We start from the raw sequence: 24300 nt of genomic DNA, 5'->3' as shown, positions 1-24300 counted from the left end.
CAATTCATACACTGAAAATATATGAGACTAGGGAAAAGAATTTAGACGAAGGACATTTAAAGCTCTCCTTTTTATCAGGTGTCCTCTTTCATTACATAATGCAGCAGCCTGGGAAAAGTTTTCATGGAGATGAAACACATCCTGCTTCTTCTAAAAGCTATCTGCATTGTTATGAGCCTCAAAAAAAAAAAAAAGGAACAAAAAGACATTAGCAACTATGGTTATGGAGTAATAGTAAATGGAGTTATGGAGTAATAGTAAATAGACATAAACTATATTCCTAAACATGCTTGTTGCCTGCTCAATGACAGAAAACTGACAACCTCTACCTTAGCAATTTTGAATGTTTGGTTGGTTTATATCATATTTGTAGATATATTGTAGATATTTGTAGATCGTTATTTACAATGTATTATGTAATTACTCCCTTTACTCTTCAAATTAAAGCTTAAAAATCCAAAACACTGTACGCATATTTTACAATTAATTCCTTCCTAGTTATGAAATTCAGTCCCTAAAATAAATTGCTCCTGTTTTGTGGTTTGGATGCTTACAACTTCCAGCCTGCTCATCTGCTTGTTAACTTTTTAAGACAATATTTTGAGATTCAAACAGTTGGTTATTGACAGCTGCCAAAACCATGCTGGAATTACTTTTAATTTAAAACTTTTTCAATGTTAAAAATCTTTTGAAAATATGAAATATAATTGGTATGTATGCAGATATTGTACAGTTCAAAAAACTTCATTAAGTAAGAAAATGTGAATCTGAGATCTGTGCCTCTCCAACATATTCAATGACACTCACTTCATTAAATGTCTTCACCAAATACCATTTATCCTAAAAGTGTTCAAATGCACATCCTACTCTGCTCTCAGCATAACCATTTCTTATCAGTAGACAGATGTTTTGATGAAAGCTATTAAATTACTTACATTTAAATAAAACTGAAAATTTGACATAATTTTTTAAATTAAAGTCTTGCCTTTTTGGCTCCAAGTAATCTCTAACGTATTTATGCATTTGTTTTAATCCTATCAAATCAAACATGAATCATGAATTAGTCCTGTTTTCAGGTTGAAGCTAACTACTGTGATGAAGCTGGAGATCAAAATAAAATTCAACAAGTCTTTCCCTTTGTTATCTCTTGTATATTGACAACATCCAGATCTAATATTCAGTGTATCAAAGGACCAATTCCAATTAGTCCCAATTAGTCTCTTAGGTTACCTTAAATTGGCAGTTATAAATGAAAGAACAAGCGTAACAGTGTTCATTCTAATATTACGAAATCTTTTGCTAAATTCTAAAAAATAGACTTTTCTGCTTATGCATCTGGCCTTATTTCTGTATCATAAAAAGTTAAAAGGATTTTTTTTTTTTACTAACTTGTTTGATGTAAATAGAGGTATCTAAAAAAATAACAAAAATAACAGGAGAAAGTTTGCAGCTGTGTCATCAGTTTCTGATAAAAACTGAGACAAGCTAATCAATTCCCTAACTTTATGTCCAGATATTGAAACATTCAGGAACAAGACAAGTATCAAACTTTGCATATCTATCATAAATGCCCTGTACAGAGGTCAGAGTCAAATGGGGCTAGTCAAAAATGATGGAGCTTAGTCCCCATTCCAAAAACTTTGCAATCTGATTTCGCAGCACAGGCAAACAAACAGACAAAATGGAAACGACAGGGTTGGTAGTAACAAGATATTCCGGTAACATACTGGTACATTTATTTTCATTAGCAAAAATCTACAAGCCTGTCCACTTCCTGGCGTTAGGCAAAGAGTACGGAAGGTTTACGAATAACTGCCTTAGATATTTAAACCAGAGAAGCCACATGTAATTGGTTATTTACTTTGGATACTAGAGCCTGAAAGGTATTTTGAGGAAAAACACCATGAAAACAGTTTTACAAACCAATGTGTAGAAAATACTCTGTGTAAGTAGCTAGCCTGTAAGAATGGGTGACAACATATCAGTAAAAGCTGGGGAACAGACACTGTAAAGTGAAATCTCCCGTGTGCTCCTTTCCCACAGTATTTTAACCATTGCTGCTCCCCATTCACTCGCCGCATCGAGGGAAACATGCCCATGAGCCAGAGGAAGCTGCCAGCACTCCTCCCGTGCTCTGCCAGCGCTACTGACGGGATGGAAGCTCCTCAGCAGGTACCAGAGCTGCACAGTGGTGAACCTGGGCTGTTACCTTCTTATTTGTGGCTTACTCTCTGTTTCCAGGTTGCAAGCTGAGTCAAGAATATATACACGTAAGCACGTACCCAAGTAACAGAGAAACCTGTAAAGTTTGAAAAATTCTAGAGAGATCAGGATGGAAGTTGCTGAACTAGCACTGAGATTTGTGAGCGTCAATTTATAACAGACAATTTATAACAGAATCCTTTATAATAAAAGGATTTCATGTTGTCATCTTCTATGATAGAAAGAAGATATTATTTAGCAGACAAAGAACCTGTCTTCTGGATTTAGAAGATGATTATCATGGATGTCAGTCTGATTGAGAAAGAAGTTCATTCTGGTTTAGAACAAGTTGTTTCTTGAAATTTGCTTGAGCTACTTTTCCTCTTGAAGGGAGTTTTCCTAAAAAGAACCGTCAGCTTACAGACACACATCTGAAATTAGAAAGCTTGTTGAAAAATATTCTGAAGCATGGTATAACTAATATACCATGGCTCCCTAGCATTTTCATGACAAAAAGCATACCAAATATTTTTCCTACTTCATGCACATTGGCAGCAGCTAAATTCCAACCCACACTTTTATGATCTTCTAAGATATTGCATTTGTATACAAGTGGCCCATTGATATACAATGTGCATGTTTTACAAGTGAAGTTGATTCTAGAAAAAACATGCCAGGCTGGCATTGTGTATTACTTCATGAGTTCATGATATTAAACAAAGATAAGGGAGGAGGTAAACAGAGGATGTTCACTTCTTCCTCTCCTCCACTTCTGAAACATTACGTCAGTCAATAAAAAATTTAAATTGGCCAAACTCCTCCGCCTAAGTGTACAGTATTTGCCCTTTCCAAATAGAAATGTCAGACTCTGCTATGACTAAAGATGACTCACAACCAAAATCTCAGCTCTTAACTCTCAGATGAAATCAAGGTTTGAATTTTGCATGTAAACATTTCCTTTCAGAAGTGCATAAACATATACTTTTGAATGCACATTTTAATATTAATATGTATCCGTAAACATTAAAATGCAAGCATTCTACATAAAATTGTGTTTTTCTCATATTTAGCCTCGTGTAATTTATTTGCTACCCTTATCTGTATTGTCAGTAATTCACAACATTTTCACGTGTCGGGAGAGGCGATTCCCCCCCTCAGCACTGCGAGGCCACCCCCAGAGTGCTGTGCCTAGCCCTCAGCACCCCGGCACAGGTCAGGCCCGGCCTCACTGGAGCGAGCCCAGCGAGGGCCGCTACGATGATTAGTGGACTGGAGCACCTGACACACTGGACATGAAATTCCGCCTGAACGTATGAAAGCACTGCTTTAATGTGAGGGTAGCTGAGCACTGGCGTCGGTTCCCAGAGAGGCTGTGGAGTCTCCATTTGTGGGGATATTTAAACACCGCAGGACACGTTGCTTTGCGGCCTGCCCTAGGTGACTGCTTCAGCAGCAGGTTGGACCGGACACTTCTGTGATCCTACAGTTCCATGAAATTTTCTAGTTAAACCTGGTTACCTGTGGATTTCCAGCGGAAATGGAAAGGACACACAGAAGCTCCCTCATCTTTAAAGAAATAGAAGTGAAAAGTCACACAAAATACAAGTCTTTCTTTCATGAGGAAAAGGAAAGAAGAATCTAAAGACAAAGTTCCCCAATGCTGCGGGCTCCATTTCTGGTTAAATCCAATTAATCCTTTACTATTAAGAAGAACAAAAAGTAAAATTTCCCATTATCTAATCCAAATTTGATTAATATTCCAACAATGGTGGTATTAACTTTTTGTATGTTACAGAAAATACTGCTGTGCAAGTGTCTGTATTCCCATACACAGACAAAAGTAATAAATGTAACACCGTGCTCCAAAAATTCAGACTGAGCATTAATTAGCATCTCTGATGCCATTAAGTTTCAGGAAAGTCAGCACACAGAATATGAGATTTATCCCCATTCAAAATTTCTTGTTTGAATTCTGTGAAGACGTTGTGTGAGGTCACTGAAACTCAGTGTTTCTGATTCAAAATCAATTTTCAAAGTTTCAAGACCAACTTCAGAGCCAAGCCTTTGTTTAAAAATGTGTTTAGTACGTTTTATATTAATTCACGTTGTATCAATTGTAACAGTGCACAGTATGGCATGGCTTATCATTTCAAGTCATGTAGAAAAATGAAACGCTCTGAACTAATTAGAGGAGCAGCTGTTTTTAACACCCATGTGTTAGACTGTGATAACATTTCTAGACTACTGAAAATAGCTGCTCCTCCAGTTTACTCAAAAGGTGTCCAATATTTTCTGATTCAAACTGTCAAGATGTTCCATTATAACACAAACAGGAGAAACTTTGACCAAGAAAATAAGGCAAAATGTAGCAGTTTGTAGCGGTTTAAAAATAAAATAAAATGAAACAAAGACAATATTTTGACTTTCATGTATATAACATCCATATGCTGTGTCAAATAATCTCAAATGACATCAAATGTTATTTTGAACTTTTAGTGACAAATAACCAAGTAATTGAAACAAAAATTACTACATTTCAAAGCAATTTTTAAAAATTAAATTCTGACATTTTCCACATAATTTAGGTAAATTACTTCCATTTCAGAATTAGCTGTCCAACTTCACATTTTGACAGCTTCAAGAATTTCCTCGAAAGCGTGTACGTAACTCTGTTCTCTTTGAGACAGACTGAAAGTTCCTGGTCAGGAAGGGATCAAAGTACTACTAACTGTGAGGCAGGGAACGTGGGTTTGATTATTCACTTTCCTGTGGTGGAAATGCCCCTACTAACGCTTCAGGAGATGAAGTTTGTGCCTGCTGATCTAAAGGCAGAGAACTGAAATCACTTCACATTTTCTAAAAAGACACATGAGTATTTTTAAACAGCCCTGACTGACATGCTTCATAATCCTAAGCACCTGCACAGTAATTTCTATGATGACAAATCCTTCCTGTCCTAGCAAGACTTTCTTGTGTCTCTATAACAGAAAGAATAAAGCAAGCTGGAACCTACACCAGGGTCTACCTTACTTAACAGAGCCATGAAATTAAGCACAACATACCCAAAGCTGATGTCCTCGCTCTTTACTCCCTTTACTCATTATTTCATCACGAGGATGAACCAGCAAACGTGTGGTTTATTAACATCGGCACGTTAACTATGGATCTTCCAACAGTGATCACTCAGTCCACTAGCAGCGGTAAGATCCACCGCTGAAATTCAATTCAAAATGCTCTAGCTTTTGGGAAGGCCACGAACACCAAGTTTTTAGCTTTCCAGCATGATCTACATCAAACAAATAACATAGTTCTGTGATTTTTCCTCTGCATGTGTTGCATGAGACACAGACAATGCTTGGAGAGAGAACTGCTTATCAGATGTTTGGGGAAACATCTCAAAATCACTTAGCCAGTTAATGCCTGGCTAATAGAAGGCATTATCAGTTATATGGAGACAGATAATCTACATGAATCCACATCAGAAATATAATTTGAATCTGTGACTAATCTCCTAAATAATGTAGAACTTTTTTTTTTAAGGAACATAGCCACGTTTTTTGTATATCCAGAGTTGTGAAAATCAGATAAGATGAACAGTGAGGGCTGCCTTTAAAATGGCATTAGCTCTGCCATACTGTTAGAGTATTTTTCAAATTGACTCACATAGAAGCCCTTAGATTTAAATTTCCGTTGGCAGCTCATGCCAGAATATTATCTTATTTTTCTCAGCAGTTTCATCCCTCCTGACTATAGCTAACTTCCCTATGCATTTTTAACGTAGGAAAGTAGAACTCGTTCCTGCTTTTGTAGCCAAATTGCAAGGAAGGGAAAAGCTGTCAGAAGTCAGAGTCAGTGAACGGCTGTGGTTGGAAGGGATGTCCATGATGACCTGGTCCAAACCCTGCACGGCATCAGGCAGGGGCAGCTGGAGGAGGCTGCCCAAGACCGGGTGCAGTCGGGTTTGAGTGTCTCCGCAGATGAGACTTCAACACCTCTCTGGGCAGACTGTTCCGGTGTTTCATTACCCTCACAGCAAAAATGTGTTTTCTTATGTGCAGGTGGAATTTCACGTTTCAGTTTGTGCCTATCGCTTGTTGTCCCCTCTCTGGACACCACAGAGAAGGGTCTGTCTCCAGCTTCTTCACTCCCTGCCTTCAGGTATTTGCACATTTATTTTCATCCCTCCTGAGCCTGCTGGAAGGATGCTCCAGGCTCTTAATCATCCAGTGGCCCTCCACCAGACACGCGCCAGTGTCTGCATTCAGCCAGTGTCTAAGCAGTACGAATGAGAGGGCTCTTAGCTGGCCTAAATTGGCATCATTTTATTGATTTCAGGGGGAACTCAGATCTATTTAGATAGATAATGGCTCCATAATTTGACAGCAGTAAAGGCAACCACTGAGTTGGAAGGAGTAAACATAAAAACATTCTCAGTAAAGATGAGTGTTATATACCCAGTGGTAAAAGTTTATACTAATTAAGTAGCATCACTGAAGCTAAGAGGTAGCTGCTAAAAAAATCTCTTGATTTTCAGTTCACTTTCCTCATAATTATAATATGAGATTTTGGTACAGAGAATCCTTATAGTTCTAGGACAGGTGTTTTGTAGTTGTTTGAGCTTTGAAATGCCATTTTTCCCATTTTTGTTTTCCAAATTACAAATGTGTTAATTGAAAACAATAAAAATATATTCTGTACTGTGAAAAGTAATCATGGACATATAGTTAAAGGTTTAAAATATTGATGCAATTTGATTTTGATTTAAAATGTAATAAATATTTCTAATGAAATGTATGCATCATATAATAGTTCGTACCAAAACCTCTACAGGCCAGATCAACTCGACAGGTGTTCTGATATCACAGCATCATGGGATAAAGCACATATCGGTATAGTAGTTTTTACTACTCTATCAAGCACCAGACACGGGACAGAGGGCAACGTGCTTACTGCCATGATGTTGGTCTAAAAGCCCAGCCCCATCTGAGATTAGCACAAAAGCCCATGCCAGTGCACAGCACGGTCAGATTCCCTTCCCACTTCAAGACAAGTACACCAGGAGTAACATTCGTTCATCTTCCTGAATTCAGGAGAGCTGGTAGAAGAACAAAAAGCACTGTTACGAAAAAACATGTTGACACATTTTAAGTGAGCTCCATGATGTGGATGAAATCCTACTTTTGCTAAATTCAAGCAGTGTTGCCTCTGAATTCCTCCGAACATGGAAGCAGGATTAAGGAAAAACCTGATTAATACAACAGACTTGCTCTCAGAGAAGATTGGTTTTTATATCCCACCCTGCTTATTGCAAAAATCTGCTTCCTCAGCATAATTCAGGAAAAAAAAATTCAACCATGGCAGCCTAAACCTTTTTTACTTTTAAAATACTACAGAAAGTGCCTCATTCTGCAAAGGCAGCCTTAATTACATCTCTTGAATATAACACAAGTTTATTCTCTTCTGTAAATAAGCAAACAGTTCTAACTGAAGGTGATGTTAATTTCTACTCCTGGAGAATCTAGTGTGCTACTTTAATAGATACACATTTACACACATCTATGCTGTTAGATTTGTTTTACGAAGAATATCACATAGTACGTATCTCAGGAAACAGTTTTTGAATCTTCAGGAAAAGTTTGAAGAAAATCAACTATGTATTCCCAATGGCCAATATAACGTTGTTAACAGAGATGCCAGGTCTGCTTTTGGTTATGATATTTTCGTTTATTCATTGCTCGCATACCAAAGCACAGGCAGAAGTTCACAGTGTTCCAAGTGCTACTCCCACTGCACTCGCCTTGACATATTTTGACATCTGTTACTGGTTCTTTAACAAGTTTTTACATAAGTATAATATCAGACTGGATTTTCTCAGATCATCCCTTTCACCAAGCAATTCGGAGATGAACTAGACATTATCCAAACATATTTGGGCTGAATTTCACAAATAGTAAAACTTGGGAAAATAAAAAATCTTTCTAAATGAGGTTTAAAAAAGAAAAAATATCAAAGAAAGGCTCCACTTTTTACTGATATAACCCTACCAGTAAATAGGTTACATTTTTAAAGAAGGAAGTTATATTAAAAAAAACACTAATCTTACCAGAAGTAAGCAACAGAGACTTTAGAGAGGTTGTTCCAATAGGGCTGCATGCTGCTTATTGTTCATTTTGTATCTTCCTAATTCACTTTTATTTGAATGCCCACTTTGCAAATAATCTCCTTTACTTCACTTCAAAATGCCATAACAATAAAAATACAGCAAACCCTTCTGACATATTTAGATTGCTGTTCATTGTTTGCTTGCATTTTAATTAATTGCCACATAACCTTTTCAAGTAGATTTAAAGCTTATTAAACAAGACAAAACCTTCAATTTCAAGATGGAAACAACTCATTGAAAAGTAAGTTTTCATTTACATTTTAAAGCTGACCGAGTAGACTGATGGCCATAAAGACACTTGTATTTCTTTCTCATGAAGAGAGCATATCCTAATATCTGAGCCCTTAGACGATAATCACAGTGTAGCTGGAACCTACTCTCAGCTGTACTTGTATAAATCTGCAATACTGTCATTTATTTCAGTAGATTTCAGCTGAAATACTCTAAAAGCAACATTTGTTTTAAAATGAATGGGTAAGTGTTACAAGAACTTGCAATTTAGCACTCTCCAGACCAGACACACACTGTACACTACCAAGTACTATATTGTTAGTTAATTCATTCAAATGATTCTTTTCCTCTTTTTTGTTTAGACATTAGAATGAAAATCTAGTGACTGCTGCTTAGCACCCTTTCAGAATGAAGTCTATGCATGTGCATCAATTAAACAGCTCTGATTACAAGAATCTTAATATTTATTAAGGAAAAAAGGAAGTATCTACTTGCTATTTATTTTTGTAGCTGCGTAACTTCTTGTAACTTCTAGGTAGTGACCATTTTGATTCACAACAGTTTTCACGTGGTGAGTTCCTAAAAGAAAAAAAAAAAGAATTTTTAATTATGTATGATTAAAGAGGCCCCATTAAAAGCAAGTAGGTCAGCACTTCCTTTGAAAGACTGCTTTGAATGAAGTCATTACAGTAATACTTGTGCTCCAAGCTGCCTACCTTTTAATTTACACATTCTACTCTTAACGTAGGCCCAGCCTAACCAGTTAGCTTTAAAATGCTCAAAGCGAAATGAAAATAACTTAAAAATGAAAAGAAGGGCAAAGTTACGTCTCCAAAATGTGTTTCCTGCTGTCAATCAGCTAACACAATCGTACCATTTTATAAAAGTTTGATAATCTCATAAAATCAAATTTATACTAGACCTATCCTGATATCTTGGTACTTGCCATGGATCACAATGGATAGAAGTTATTATAATGGACATTTGAGACTGAAAGGTAAATTTTATTGATATCTTTTTAGTGGTGTAATAGAAATACGAAAATAAAAAACTTGCTACAAACAAATGTGCCAATGAGACAAGTTAGAATGAAACTACCTGACTGAGTAGGGGAAGAAATGGACCCATTCTGTATCTTATGGAAAGTTCTCCAGCAGTTAATTTACAGAAACCACCATCTATACTCTCCAGTATTATTTAATATCGGTACCAGCAGAATATCAAAGAAGTGCCAAACATCACGTTACTTCCTCTTCACTCAAGCTTGTAAGCAGATATGAAAGAAGCAGATCACGAAGCTCAAGGGGGAAAAAAAAAAAAAAAAAAAAAGAATCTCTCTTACATCAGGTTCACCTTGAGCTCAGTAAAGCACAACTTTTTTTTTTTTAAATCCAGCTCCTTGCTTTGATCCAACGACTGTCGAAGACACCGGTGTACACCTACAGCATCCATAACCCCAGAGTAAAGGTGCTGCACCTGTGCACGCCTGTGACCAGCCGTTCAGAAAGGAGACGCTCACGTACAGCCACTCACCAACAGCGCAGCCGGACGCTACGCCGAGCTGGGTAAAACGCAGCCAGGCCGTAAAGACAGAGGGAAGAAATACGGCAATGCTCCTAAGCTGAATAAATAACGGGTAGGGATTAAAAAGTCACTGTCGTGAAGAGAAACCCCAAATTTGAACTTCGAGAAACAAGTGCAGCCCCCTGCAAAAATTTCCAAATTAACATTTTTCTATTGAGAATAATCTTGTCAAAAACAAAACTTGTCATGCAAACATGTTCCTGCAAGAGCTTTGTTTTCCAAACAGAAGCTGCAAAAGTGTTCTGATGAACTCAAGATGATCCAATTTAACCCTTCTGGAGCAGAATACCAAAATAACTTTTAATTTAAATGTTTTATATCCTCTAACAAACTCAAAATGGAACTTTCGGATTATATCAGAATGAAAGGCTCAACTGATCAGTTTTTAAACAGTGATTTTGGAAGAAATTCTGTAGTCTTTGTTTCAACCCAAATGAAAAAAAAAAATTCCTCTGGAACTGAAATCCCCCAGTTTGACCAGCTGCAGTTTCCAGGCAACCAAATCCCTCTCCGAAGGAGGATGCTTAAAGCAGGCTGTGGCTTGAACACAACTTCCCCAGAGAAATGCAGTGTACTTAGCACACTTGTTTGGAGAAAAAAGAGGCATATGGGAATGGGAAGGTGTCTTGAGCAGCCACAGGGAGATTTTGGACAGCTCTGACACTGAACATACAGATGGAATTGAAAGAAAATACAGAAATCTCCCTATCAAACTAAGCCAGTCAGTAAATAATGAAGCCTGTTCATTTATTGTCTAGCACGATTTAATCTTATCGCTTGTGCATGGCACAGCCAGCCAGCTCCAGTCACCCACATCCACAGCTAGGCATGATCCAGGACAAGAAAACATCTCAGAGGGGAAGAAGAGGACACATCAGAAATGTTTTTATTCAGTATTTTTAGAATAAAGACGTTAATGAAAGTAACAATATCTAAAAGCCTTGTATTAAGGACGTTCTAGCAGAGAACACTGTTGCTTTGTACAGCACCCCTAGGGGGAAACTGTCTTCTGAAAGGCTTTTAAACAATATTTATAGGCCCAGTAACAATAATATTTCAAAGCCTTTGAGAACCAGCCTTATTGCACTTGGCTAGTCTCCTTCATTATTTTCCCTTTGTGCATGCCATAATGAGCTTCTATCAGGTCCCCCACAAAAAAACTATTTCAAAATAAGCTGGAAAATCAGGCACTTCGAAGTTAAGAAATGCCTAAAATAGGTTGCCCTTATAACCTTAATTTTACCCAATTTTTTTTTTATGTCTACAGTCTTCAATTGTATGGTATTATCAATGTGGTTTGGGCTCTGTTTGAGGCAGTACTGTGAAAATCAAAGCAAATGTGTAATAAAGTCCAACAAGAATGCCAAAGATCTGTATGTCACACAGTTATGAATTGCTTTTCATAAGCATGGAAAGAGGAACAATTTCATTTCGGAATTACTCACTGCCAAATTTCTACATTCCACATCAGATACCTGAAGCAGCAGAATGTTCAGAACTCCTACAATAATGTTTAATATCAGTAAGTAAGCTACTCTTCATAGGTCCTCAGAAGCTGCTCTGATAGTTATTAAAACTTAAAAAAAAAAGAAAAAAAAGACAGAAACAAGTCTGGAAAATATCAATAAAGTGCTTCATCTAGACAACAAATACACAGCTGAAACTGTGTGACTAACCTGGCAATACTCAGCCTGCTTAGTTATACACAGCGACACTGTTCTGTCTGTAAATCAGAGGAACGGATCTAGCCTTGGAAATTCAGCCTCCAGAGAGGAAGCACACTGTATATGACTAATATAACAGTAAAGTAATTTGCTTTTGTATTTAATTTTTCATTAATTTTCAATGAGCAAAAGGATAGAAAAACAAGAAAACAGTAAAAGTCTAATAAATTTGTCCACTAAAGTGACATAGTAGGATACATGACTGAGAACCTGCTCCTGCAGGTAGCAACAATATTTAAAAGCCTGCTTTCTAGCTACTTTCAGCTATAAATATGCCTGAATATGGCCAAAGACATAGCACTACTGCTTTCCCAGTATGTAGCTTTTTATTCCTCTTACCAGCTCAGCCTGCGCCTGGCTCACACGAGTACTTCACTGATTTACACTTAGAAACTTCGGGCAGAGATGAACTAGGCCTGTCTTGTTCAGATAGAATCCGTCCTCTGGATATCATAAATGTTTATCTGGAGAAAATAATTCTAGTGTTTTATTTTGTATCTTCAGAACATGCAATACCTGGAGGCACGTACAACCTGGAAACACAGAACCCAACAGTCAGTGTCTTACAGAAAGCAGGTATTTGTTCAACATGTCGTTCCAAAGGGACACATTCTTCAGCCACTTAAAACCATTTTTTCTCCAGAATAAACTGTTTGCTTTTTAGTGTCTAGCATTGATTTATAGCCCTTACAATGAGAAGTGATCCAGACTGTGAGCGTGAGAGCAATTATTTTCCTGCGATGCTGTGCCCTTCCCAAACAGGATGGAATAAGAGCAGCTCTGTTTGCACATCACTGGTATAAAAGTAAAGATTTCCAATGCACTTACAACACGTTTAAGCTGCAAAAACATCTCTTACAGCTTAAACGATAAATACAGATGGGTATCACTTGAGAGCATCGTAAATTATATCAGATTTGTGAATGTGGCAGGGTCTCATCCTTCCATAGCCAAGTACTTACGACATATAATTGGATTACTAAAAGTTGTGAAATACTTCTTTCTCACTTCATGATACAGTTTACTCACAGCTTGTAAATCCCGCAGAGCACCAGCACAGCAAGCAGCATGTAAGTACAGTAAGGAAACGTAACGACTTTTGCCCTAAGCACTCAGGGCATGGATTTGGCGCTGGCGGACGCAGCCTCTCGCGACCCACCGGGCTCCCTAGCAAAGCCCCGGCCAAAACCAGCTCTCGGCACACACCTGTGCAGAGCAGGCAGGCAGCACAGAGGAAAAGCTTGTGCCTGATGAACTGCGAGTGACTATGCCCTGTCCCGGGTGCAGTGCAGGGAGCTCCACTTGCACGGCGTCGTTATCTCTAATCGGGAAAGCCGTCAAAACATTCCTGTCCGAACTAGGGAAGGGTCTGGATGCCCCAGATACTGGAGCTCCCCAGACTCATGTTGCCTTAAATCAGATGATAACCTGACTTCTATATGTACAGTAGTATTTGATGTTTCTCTTCTTTCCCCTTGAATATTTTTGCTATCAGCAGTGTCCCTCTCTTTTTCCCCATCCCATCTCCCATTTAGAAAACCAGCTTTATGACAGTTGCCCTCTAGAACCAGGAATTTGTACTTATCAATGCATTACGACAACTACAATGTTATTTCCATACATGTTCAGAAAGTAAGGAAGGTTGCAAACCCAGCAAACCCATTTTTCGTTCTTTCACTGCTGTTTTAGGGAAGAAACTGTATCAAGGACAGCCAATCTCATAGAGGAACAGAACATTATTTCCTATAAGTATCAGTTAATGAATGCTCTATTTTAGGTGTTGCGACTTTCCAACAGGAGACAGAAAATTGTATATAATGTAATATAATGGAGTTCAAAAAACAGTCTGGTACTGCTAGCCTTGGGTTTCCTAATAAACCAAATACAAGCTATTGGGAAGTTATTCTAAAGATGGATATATTACAATTCATTTCAGATATGAAAATTCCAGGACATTTGAGAGAAACGTGTAATTTCCCTCAAACAATAAATACAGAATGATGCACTACCAAACATTATTGTTTGGTCTATAAGAGAATACATTTGTTTAATACAGCATTTAATCTCAAAGATGAAAAATTAGATGCATCTATAAAGGATATCCTAATGAGGATTCTAGCCTGGGATAATACCTAACTTAGCCCTTAAAATCAGAAATTGCTATTTTCCATTATCAGAAGGTTTACTTACAGGTTTTTACACAATGAGTTTGGAAACTAATTATGTCACACACACAGAATGGAATTTATCTGAAAACAATCAAGTAATAACACAGTTCAGCAGAACCAACTCCATTTTTTCAGATGAACAGCTTTCCTTGTCACAATAAAAAAAAAAAAGTCTGAAAACGGTCATTCTTTTTGAAAATTTCAAATGGGAGCTGCCAGCTAAAGAAAATACAAACTCTAATGAGCACGTGAAACCAAGTTTCCTGTCAGTGTACACATCCCATTCTTCACTGGATTCAGACTTGGAAAACCAAGTTCTGTGACACTCAGCAGTAGCAAAGCCTGCTTTCTACAGAAATATGGTTTTTGTTAAATTCCCTTCTGGTAAATTGAAGCTTTTTTCTGCGATGGGGGTGTTTACAGTCTCTTTGTTTTGTGGTTCCCTCCTGTATGAGTTTATCCAGCAACCTTCTTCCTTAGGTGGGACACCTGTGAGGCCGCTTAAATTTTTTTTTCTCCTGTCCCCAAACGTGTCAATATTTAATTACACTGGGTAACTCTACCCAGTTTGCTGAAATCAATCAACACGATCAAAAGTTAACAGAGAAGGAGAGAGTGAAATACACGCGTGTGCCGCGCACAGCTCCAAGGCCACCTGAGCACTAGGGATTGCCGTCTCGAGGCGCCGATGCCGATGTGCGGTGCTGCCCCGGGGAGAGCTGCGACCCCGCGGGCACCGGGGCCGGGGCACCACCAACAGCACCAGGGAGAGCTCCGGGCCCCGAGCTCGCTCAGCGAGGAGAAGCCGCAACACCAGGAACCGGGCAAAAACCCACAACTGAGCTAGTGCCATGTCTGGGGGCGGATTTCAGAAGCCTCAGATAGCGTTTGACACAGCCTTCGGACAGCATGCTCCTGAGCGTATCTTCCTGAGACAAACCCATGGCAGTTGGCACTGGAAAAATCAGAATCATGGCAAGTAATCTACTTATCCATATATTTCAAATGAATCATAGCAGCATGAGTTTATTTCAAACAAGTGCTATATATCCATAAAAAGAGGCCTGGAAGCCAGCTCATCCAGCCTGTCTCATTCACTACTACCAGGAGCTCAAGTTCCATGTGAAGGAACCCGGGCTGGCACCTTCTGCAGCACGAGCTGTGTCATTTGTTGAAGTAGCAAGCATGGAAAAAGTACTGATTTTCCTGCTCCTCCACACCCTGCCCATGCCATGCTTTTGGTAGATTGTCTCATGCAATAGAAGTGTTTATAAACAAAAAAAACAAAAGAACACAAAACCCAGAAACATAAAAATCCACAAAATTTTAGACCCTTCTTAATTAAGGCAAATAAGAGCAATATATATTGGTGTACTGACTTATATGCAAGCATCAACAAAATTAAAGAAAACAAGCATTTGTAATAACACAGTGGTCTAAAATGTCAGAGCATTATTCTAAATTAATTTTCACGGAAGTATGAGTTATATAAGCACATGGCAATATCCATCACCTTCTGAAGTCACAGACAGCAGTTTTGAAAAAAATGAATGAAACATGAATGATATATGCATAATTCTGAGCTATATTCTGTCATCCACTACACTGTAAATCAGCTTGAGAGCTAACTCAACTGACTCTTGCAGCCTTTCTTTTCAATAGGAAAATCCTCCAGGGCACACTTCTTCCGTAGCAGTACACGTTCCATTTTTTGCAGCTGGCTTTCAAAATTAGCTTTGTGCTGACAAAAAGGAATAAAGGTTTCCTTAAATGCAGGAGTCACTGTCTTTAAGGGCAGCCAAGCATAGGACCACCAGTTGGGTGAATGTAATGACATGTTTAGAGACTGGGGAAACTCTCAGCAGCACAAAAAAAACGGAGACATTATACATCCCAGGGTTAGAATATATTTTAGATGAAAATGAAGCTTATCCTATTGTCTTAGCTGGTCACAGGAACTCTGCAGGGAAGGCGAGGGATAACTGAAAACTGGAACCTTTCTGTTCATAGGCTAGCGTGCCTGTCTTTATCCACTGGACATATTTCTGCAATCTGAGACATGGTGAAGTTACCTGATTTAGACTGATCTTTTTCGTGTATCAGGTCACTGTAAGTTTTATGTGCAATCTTATAAACTAAACAATGCTGCCACTTTTTAGGCAAAACTTTCAACATCTTTCAAGGCCCCACATACCATTGTTTGGAAGTAATGAACGACGATTCAACACAGCTCAGTGTCATCTATATATCCAGCTGATTAATATTGTCATGAGCTACCAAGAAACTAAGTTGCTCCCAAGTGCCCAGTAGAGAGACACAGCCCATTGTCTAAGTTCTGGAATCACTCCCATTCACCCAAAACCATACAGGTCTTCCACCAAGATCAGAGAACGGGGAGTTTATACCACTGACGCTTCCAGCAACTGAAATAATTCAATTACGTTTTTGAGAGCTTAAAAGCAGCACATAATTTCCACAGAAATAAAAACCAGATTAGCTGAGACATGCCCATCAAATGCTAGACAGTTCTGTATGCACTAGTGGATAAAACAAGGTCATTTCTGCAGGTCAGTGATGTGCTCTGGCTTGGCTCCTTTTGTTCTGGACACTTGGCAAAATGTATTTTTAAAGGATTTTCCATGCGGTTATTTTTAAGACAAACAAGTCATTTCAGACTCTATATTGAGGTTACAAATAATTCTCTGGAATGAAGCCTCTAGACTTCGCTTCTGTTTCTGTGCAGAAAGCACTATTTTCACTTGAGAAAGGGTGATTAAATTCTTAATTACCCAACTTGCACATAAACGTGTCTTTCAGTAGAAGTAAATGTGCTTTTTATAGATGGAGGTTAAAGCCCAGTTTCAAAATATGTCCCTTGGTGTCTATTCAGTGACTACCAAGCTGCTAAAAACTTGGAGAAGTGCACACACATACTCATACAGTGTCAGAGACTCCCTCTGGACGCCCAGTGAGGTGCATCACACCTCTGCCTTTGCAAGCAAGTGTGGAACATCTGTCTGCACGCTGCAGTCAGGCTGCAGCGGAGGGCACTGCACCCGGCAAGCTGGCCTCAGATCCCAGCAACGACCGGAGAGCTCTGCTAGCAGGAGAGGCATATTTATGTGCACTGTAAAGATAACACTTGAAACAGTTTTGATTCCCTTTGGGAAAAACAATTTTAGTGAGTGTGAATGCAATTGTGCTCCATATCATTCTAATTACATTGTGGCATATCTCGTAAAAGGAATTCAAAAAAAAAAAAAAGGATTTGCATGTTGTGTAGTTCATTGGCACAGTATTTACTGTCAAATACAGTAAATATTCCCATATTCCCATACATTTAAGAACATTTTATCCACAAATATTGGATATGTGAGAAAAAAATGTTTGCATGCTATCCTTTTAGAACTTCAATAAAGCCAAATCTATGACTAATAATAAAGTGTAATGGTTAAAGATGGTTACATCTTTAATAATAGATATTAGTCAAAGTGTCACCAAGTGTGGTTTCTATAATTTAGTATCTCATTCAAAGATCTATTTTTCAGTACAGCTAATGTCAAGTGCTCAAAACCTCTACAAAGATAACACACTGATTTTATCCTGTGCACAAGGGCAACACGGGAAAGAAATTAAGATGAGTAATTTCTCCTTAGCAGCTTGTAACTGAATGGTATACAAGCCAAAATTTTAAATGGATTTTAAAAAGCATTCAGATATGTGGGGGGGGGGGGGGGAATCTAAGAACAAATAATACAGATAAAATGTTTGATTCAGGAAGTCCTTGAGGGGCTGCCCATTAATAGCAGTGTGTGCCAGGGAAGGATGATCTCATGCGGTATTTCTACAAGCATCGTATGTGTATAACACCAGGCTCTTGAACGCCACTACAGCCACCGCGGTCTCTACTTCTCCCTGCCATGAGCAGATTACCGGCAACCTACCAAGCACACGCCGCACCGCCATCAGACCCCTTCAGAAAAACGGCGGGACACAGAGTGAGGGCATGGCCGAGGCTGCAGGCACCTCGGGGCCCACCTGCTCCAGCCTCACCTCCAGCAGGGCCACCGGGAGCAGCGCCTCAGCACCACGTCCAGGACGCAACCTGTGGGAACAGCATCCGAGGCCTTGCTGAGGCCCTGCAGAAAAAGGGGAAGTCTGAGAAGTATCAGAAGTCCTGATAGGAAATGACTTACTTGTACTGTTCGTACAGAGACAAAGCTTCCCTGAGAGCTGCCATAAAACACCTTGGTTTTAGGAGGCCCAGACGTCCCTCCACGCGTGTTCCCTCCTGGTCGCTGCCACCCGCGGCCTCCTGCTTCGCCACAGACATGCCCCGCACCGAGCAGCAGCGGCCCCAGAGGAAAGGCACGGATGTATTTGCCCTTACTTGCTTTCCTGCCTCGCCCTTTAGCAAGGTAGATTTCACCGCTCATATTTTCCTAACGGTGATGTTAGTTACAATCCATTACCTCGTTTATGTGATAGATGCGAGTTCTACTGAAATCAATGCAATTTTGTACAGCTACCGAGGTCTGCTCATAAAGAATGCAAGAAACACGCTACAGGATGAGGTCACCCGAGCCCAGTGCTGCAAATTTCCTCTGCAAAGCATCCACAGGAGGAACAGCCTTCAGCTAATCCTACTCTAATATTAAACATCTGAAGACTTAGGTCCTCATAATAACATCTAAATAATAATATTAACCAAAATCAAAAATAAATACAGAGATAATTGCAACAAGCAAAGGTAGAAAGATACATTTTAAGAAGTATGTTTTAATAGGTTATAAAAGTGTATTTAGGAGAATCCTTCATGGCAGTGCATGGACAGGACAAAAGAAGGTAAATTGAGCTTTAAAAAGAAAAACCATTCCTGAGTCAGCATAGAAATGAAGTGTGAGTACATATGAATGTCTACTGACAGAAGCAAATGACTAGGGCACACTGAATCCAAGCAGAAAGAGGAGCAAATACTTCCTATGTGTAAGACTATACAAGAGACAGACGGCCTTATGAAACAAAACTGTAGTGCATGTGAAAGATAGAAAGAAAAGCTAAAAATGACCCTGGGAGAACTGCCCACCACACAGATGAAAATAATAAGAGTAAAAAGAGATAGATAAGTGCCTGGAGAGTAGAGATAAGCAACATCATAAAGCAAATTATTTGCTTTGAGCAAGGGAGGGCAACTCTTTCTGTTGTCCCTGCAGCACTGCCTTACAGAGACTGCAGCTAACTCTGCAGAACCTATTCCCAAGCCTTTGCTCATTTGAGGAAGAAATAAACTTCTTGTAGAACATACTGCAGGCCCATCTCTGTGTACCCACTTAGGCATCTTTACTGCCAGGAAGTAGGATTCCTCCTGTATGAAACTGGACAAAGTTTTCTTCTATTTCACTTCCCATCAACGTGCAGAAAGGAGGAGAATACAGTAGCAGCAAAACCTGACTCAAAAAGAGTTGGGAATCAGACATAAAAAAAAACAAAGAGTAAAAGAGAGTCAAGGAATGTGAAAAGGGAGGTGGAACATTGCATTTTTCTTCAGTGCTAATGAGGAAAATCAAAAAATGAAGAAAAAAAGCTTCTTCCAAAAATTAACGGTTAAGCACAACTCTAATATGAGAGAAAATTACTGCAAAAAGCTGAGATGGAAGAGAGGATATCCAATAATGAGTCACTCCACATTAAAAGGAGACAGGAGAGATGATGAGAAAAAAACAGCCTAAGTCTCTAGGAAAGGCTCCTACTGTGGAAAATTAGAGAACTTAGAGAAATACGTATTGAGAAAAAATAATTAGCAATTTTTTTCCAGATGAAAATTGATTTCTCTAAAGTCTGATAATAAAGGCATGATAAAGGAAATACGTGTGAATGAAAGGAAAAAATATTGTGCCTGCAAATCTGAATAGTGATTAAAGGCAGAGCACAGAATTAGAAAAATATATTTCATGATTATTGACAAAAAATATTTAAAACCATCAAGCCACCTTCGTGATGTCATAACATTCATCAAATTTTAGAACAAGGGGAAAATCACAGAAAGTTATATTGGGATATTTATTGAATAGAATACAAGATGGAAATGAAATCTTTTGCCTAACAGATGATGATGTAAAAGGACAATGACATAAAAACAAAGAAACAATGACCAGTTATTTTAACAGGTAAATAGTCCCTTAAGTAAAGCTTCTGTGGCATTGTCAAGTACGTCAAAGTTAACCTGAAAAATTTTATGTTCCTATAATAAAATGGCACTAGGCCTGCCTCGCACGTTCAAACTTTCTGTTAAAGAAATGAGGTTCAGAATCCAGCAATGTGGCGAGAGAAAAGAATCCCAGAACGCCCTAAGTGCTTCCTGCAAAACTCAGCCAGCCAGAACACCACGATAAGCTGTGTTTTGTGGGACTTTCAAAGGACTGTAATGTCTTCAGCTTTATGTTACAGAATACTTTTAAAAAAAATAAATCTTTAATTTGAAAGTGAATTAAATTACGATTGCAGCTGCTGCAGTGCAGTTAAATGTGAATATGTTAAGAATACATATTGCAAGGCAGCACACATTTCATCTTGAGTGTGTCTGTGTGTGTATATATATATATATATATACACGCACGTGAGTGTGTGTCTGTGTGTGTATATATATATATATATACACGCACGTGTTAGCTCTTACCTGGAACTGGATGAGGGCAGGAATGGGAAAAGGAGCTCTAATTGGCCTTTTTATTCTATATCCAGTTAGTTTTTTTATTTTACATATGGAGCGAATAAAAAGAAAAGAGTAAGTAGATATAACATTAAAAGAACCCCAAATCAATGTAGTATTTGTATTTTAGTTATTTTATGTTGGCATATCACTATGCTAGATTTCTCTTGTCTTCACCTCAAGATACTCTCAGGGGCTTGTTGGGTAACTTAATTGAAAAACCCTTCAAAGATGTATTGTCTGTAGAAAATTATAACAGCAAATATCCCTACTTAAAGGAAAGGGAAAATACAGAGCACGAGTCATTACTAGACAGTGACTCCTTTACTCTTTTTTTCCATTTTTTAATTTGCTAGAAAGCAGCGAAGGGTTTGCAGCTAAAGAAACACGCACCCCTGCTATGACCAGCCTGCTCGCTTTCACTCCTCAAGCATTGCTCCCAAGACTCGAGCTCTGCAGCTCCCCAGTGAGCGTCCGACCCGCAGCAGCAGCAGCGAGCACCACGCGGCCGCTCTGCCATGGTTTGCACTCACCCTGCCGGGGAGGCATCCATCACTGCTCCGATGGATGTGGCTCTCGCTGGAATTCAGGGCAATCGCTCATGTTTCATCCTGGTAATTTCACTTCATTAGCTTCCATTTCCAAAGCACATACATTTTTTTCCCCACTGTACAGATGTTCATAACGACACAGGCAATATATCACTCTAAGATTAACAGTGCTTCATTGTTCCTGCCACCCAGCCCTCCTATGTGATAATGAAACCTTATGAAACCACTTGTGTATCCAGCTAAAACTTACAGTTAGGTTTAAAAAGCCTAGAGAATAGATTTAAAAAAAAATAAAAATATTTAATAAATCTTCCTTTCTTGTGCCCAAAAATGGGGGTAACTAGCTCAAACAGAATCGACTGATTAACCAACTGTTCTTTAGGTACATGAAATCACTGGGCTCTTTGTTTTAACCCTAAATTTAATATGGTACTGCCCATAAAAACAACAAATAAACGGTACTTTTGTGACTTTCCTACAAGAGGCTCTGGAATTTGTTTGCACTCTTATTCCAGCGCCAGGCCATTAGTCCTGTCTGGTTGCAAGATGCAAAAACATGGGTCTGCAACTTGGGTTCCCAAGCAAGGGAGGGAAAACCTGTGGGCTCCCACAGGGAGGGCCCAACTCACCCTTTCAGCACACAAGCCATTGCTTCACAGCCTACAGCACTAAAGCTCCACGTAGCACTGTCCTTCTGATGCACCAGATGCTCTTTCTCTCCCCAAAATAAAACAGCAATTTAGAACAAAAATACAGACATACAAGCAGACACATTCAGGCAGTCATATTCACACATTCAAATAAGCCCTGTGGGTATCTGTGCTGGAAGCCAACCAAGTACAGATTTATTCCTCCAGTTTAGCCCAGTAGGTTTTGACTCCAATGTTTCCTTCACTGGGAATGCCAATGCCCCTACTGGCTTCACTCAGGAGTAAATGTAGCGTCCAGCAATGGAACAGCCTCGTGCTTAGATGCAGGATCTCCATCCCAATGCAAACGTGGTTGCTGAGATTGCAGTGTTCATAGGATTGCATACATGCACGTATCTGGGCACACGCTTCCCTCACAAACCCTGTCAGACTAGAAGACGAAAGGCATTGTAAAAGCCCAGTCTTTTCAGCAGTCGTACACTGCTGAGAAGGACTTCTACACCAAAGCCTGCCACCAGCCTCCTGCCTTCAGCCACCCAAACACCAGTAAGGCCACCCTGAAGGCTTGGGTGAGATACCTGACGGCCGATACGATCATGTCAGAAGACCACAGACCAGGACGATACAGTTAATTTGTTGTACAGAGCTGTCAGAATAAAATTTTGCTATGGAATAACTAAAACAATCTGCCCATACTTTCCTTTTTATCAGATGTTCAGAGGTAAAACACATTTTAGCGGAATATACACGCCACCTATCTTTATAATCACACAGACACCCTTACCTTTTTTCCTTTCTTTTTCCATGGATAGAATTATCTTCTGGCCCTTTTCATCTCTGGCACAATGACAAAATAGCAATCCTTTTATATTAAGAGGTTATTTATTGAAGCAAAACACACCTGAATAGCTTAAATCAGATTAGGGAAGGAAACACTATCTCATGCTAAAGCACCTGGTGGAGCGCCGGGAGATCTGCATCACGTCTTGGCGCTGCACACAACGCACGATGACGGGCAGCCGGTGCTCCCAGCACAGCCCACAGCACCCCACATTTCCAGCACCCACAAAGGGTTTCTCCATGAGCTTGGGCTGTTCTCTGTACATCAGTGTGGCTGCAAATTGGTGCCTGTTGTTGCCTTAACGACTCACAGCCTCGTTAGTTCTGGGCTGGCTCAGGTCGCACGGCAATCTGACCCCAGAGAACTGCCAAACAAAAAAATTCGGGGTTTGATCCCTGTGCCTTTACCTGACATCACAGAAATACTCATGTGAGCACACAGGCTCATCCATGATTCAATTTCATTATTTGTATTAAAATTCTACCACTAAGTAATCTGACAGGTTTTATTTCATTTTTTGCATGGTACGTGGCATTTGGAAACACGCCAGCTTGGTTTGCCCCTTACCGATTTTTGGTACAGAAAAAACACTTCAAGACAGTGAAAGCCAGCAGAGATCACCCCAGCACCTGGCCTTCCATTACAGCCATGTCAGCAGCTGGCACCTCTTAGTGGTGTGCAAGCACCACCATGCTGCCTAAGAAGACAGGGCATCTCTGGGGCCAGGCTGGGCACGAATGAAATGCACTAAATCTTAACAACAAGCCATAAATCTTAGCAATAAGCTACACATTTTTAGAGTGCAGACACCTCTCCTGCTGGCATAAGGATCCACCTGCAGGCTGCCAGCTTCTGCACCAGCTGTAGGGGATAGCTGCTTTCCGGGTACTCCTTGGGCTGCTCATTTTCTCTTACAAGTGCTCCTGGCTGCAGCTGCACTGCTTCAGCCCCAGGGCGCCGAGCGTGGGCCCACCCTCGCTGCAGGTTTTTCAGCTTTACCAGGTGAATGTCCTTCACTGAAATACTCCCCTTTCCACAGAAAAGAAGGCGCTTTACAAGCAAGGCAAGCACCCTCCCCAGACTCTTCCCACCAATTTCTTCCCACCTGAAATTCCAAACAATTAAAAGCAATTTCTGATGCTGCATGTCTCCACTTACTAATCAAACTGCAGATTAACTGATTATCAGAATTTATATTTGGCTTTTATTTAATTAAAAAATGAACTAAAATTGACTTGCAATTCAGTGCATACTACTCATTAACAGCTAGGGCTATCAATACGGCTGAACACTATCATACGTGGATATTCTTAGAAAAAAACTGATCTAATTTTGATGAGCAATTTTCTATTTTATGAAATCAAAACAGCAGCAGAAGCAGCAGATCAGCACGGAGGTTGCACAAACCACGAGCCCCCTGCCCCACCGGGCCGGGGGAGCCCTGCAGCAGCCAGCGGGACACGGCCCCATGGGCACG

The 24300-nt window shown here is 39.6% G+C and overlaps 1 protein-coding gene across 29 annotated transcripts in view; it reads right to left on the bottom strand.

Moving 5' to 3' along the window:
* The window catches only part of LRRC7 (leucine rich repeat containing 7), a 180470-nt gene that overhangs the window by 112143 nt on the left and 44027 nt on the right, over window positions 1-24300 (bottom strand). For 5 of the 29 annotated variants that reach the window (XM_083846785.1, XM_083846809.1, XM_083846806.1 and 2 more), the window contains exons 1-3: window positions 22937-23322; window positions 22767-22819; window positions 9092-9175 (exon numbers count right to left, since the gene is read on the bottom strand). In XM_083846785.1, the coding sequence (XP_083702911.1) occupies window positions 9092-9175; window positions 22767-22819; window positions 22937-23088 (289 nt within the window). In that variant the 5' untranslated portion in view covers window positions 23089-23322. Of the gene's footprint in view, window positions 1-9087; window positions 9176-10129; window positions 10218-12243; window positions 12438-22766; window positions 22845-22936; window positions 23325-24300 lie in introns of those variants that run through there. The other 24 variants (XM_083846790.1, XM_083846805.1, XM_083846813.1 and 21 more) reach the window with 20 other exon arrangements.

The sequence above is a fragment of the Anser anser genome (assembly GCF_964211835.1).
Source record: "Anser anser genome assembly, chromosome: 8".
Classification (NCBI taxonomy): Eukaryota; Metazoa; Chordata; class Aves; order Anseriformes; family Anatidae; genus Anser; species Anser anser.
Note: the sequence above shows the minus strand (reverse complement) of the source record. Positions and strands in the feature narration are given on the sequence as shown.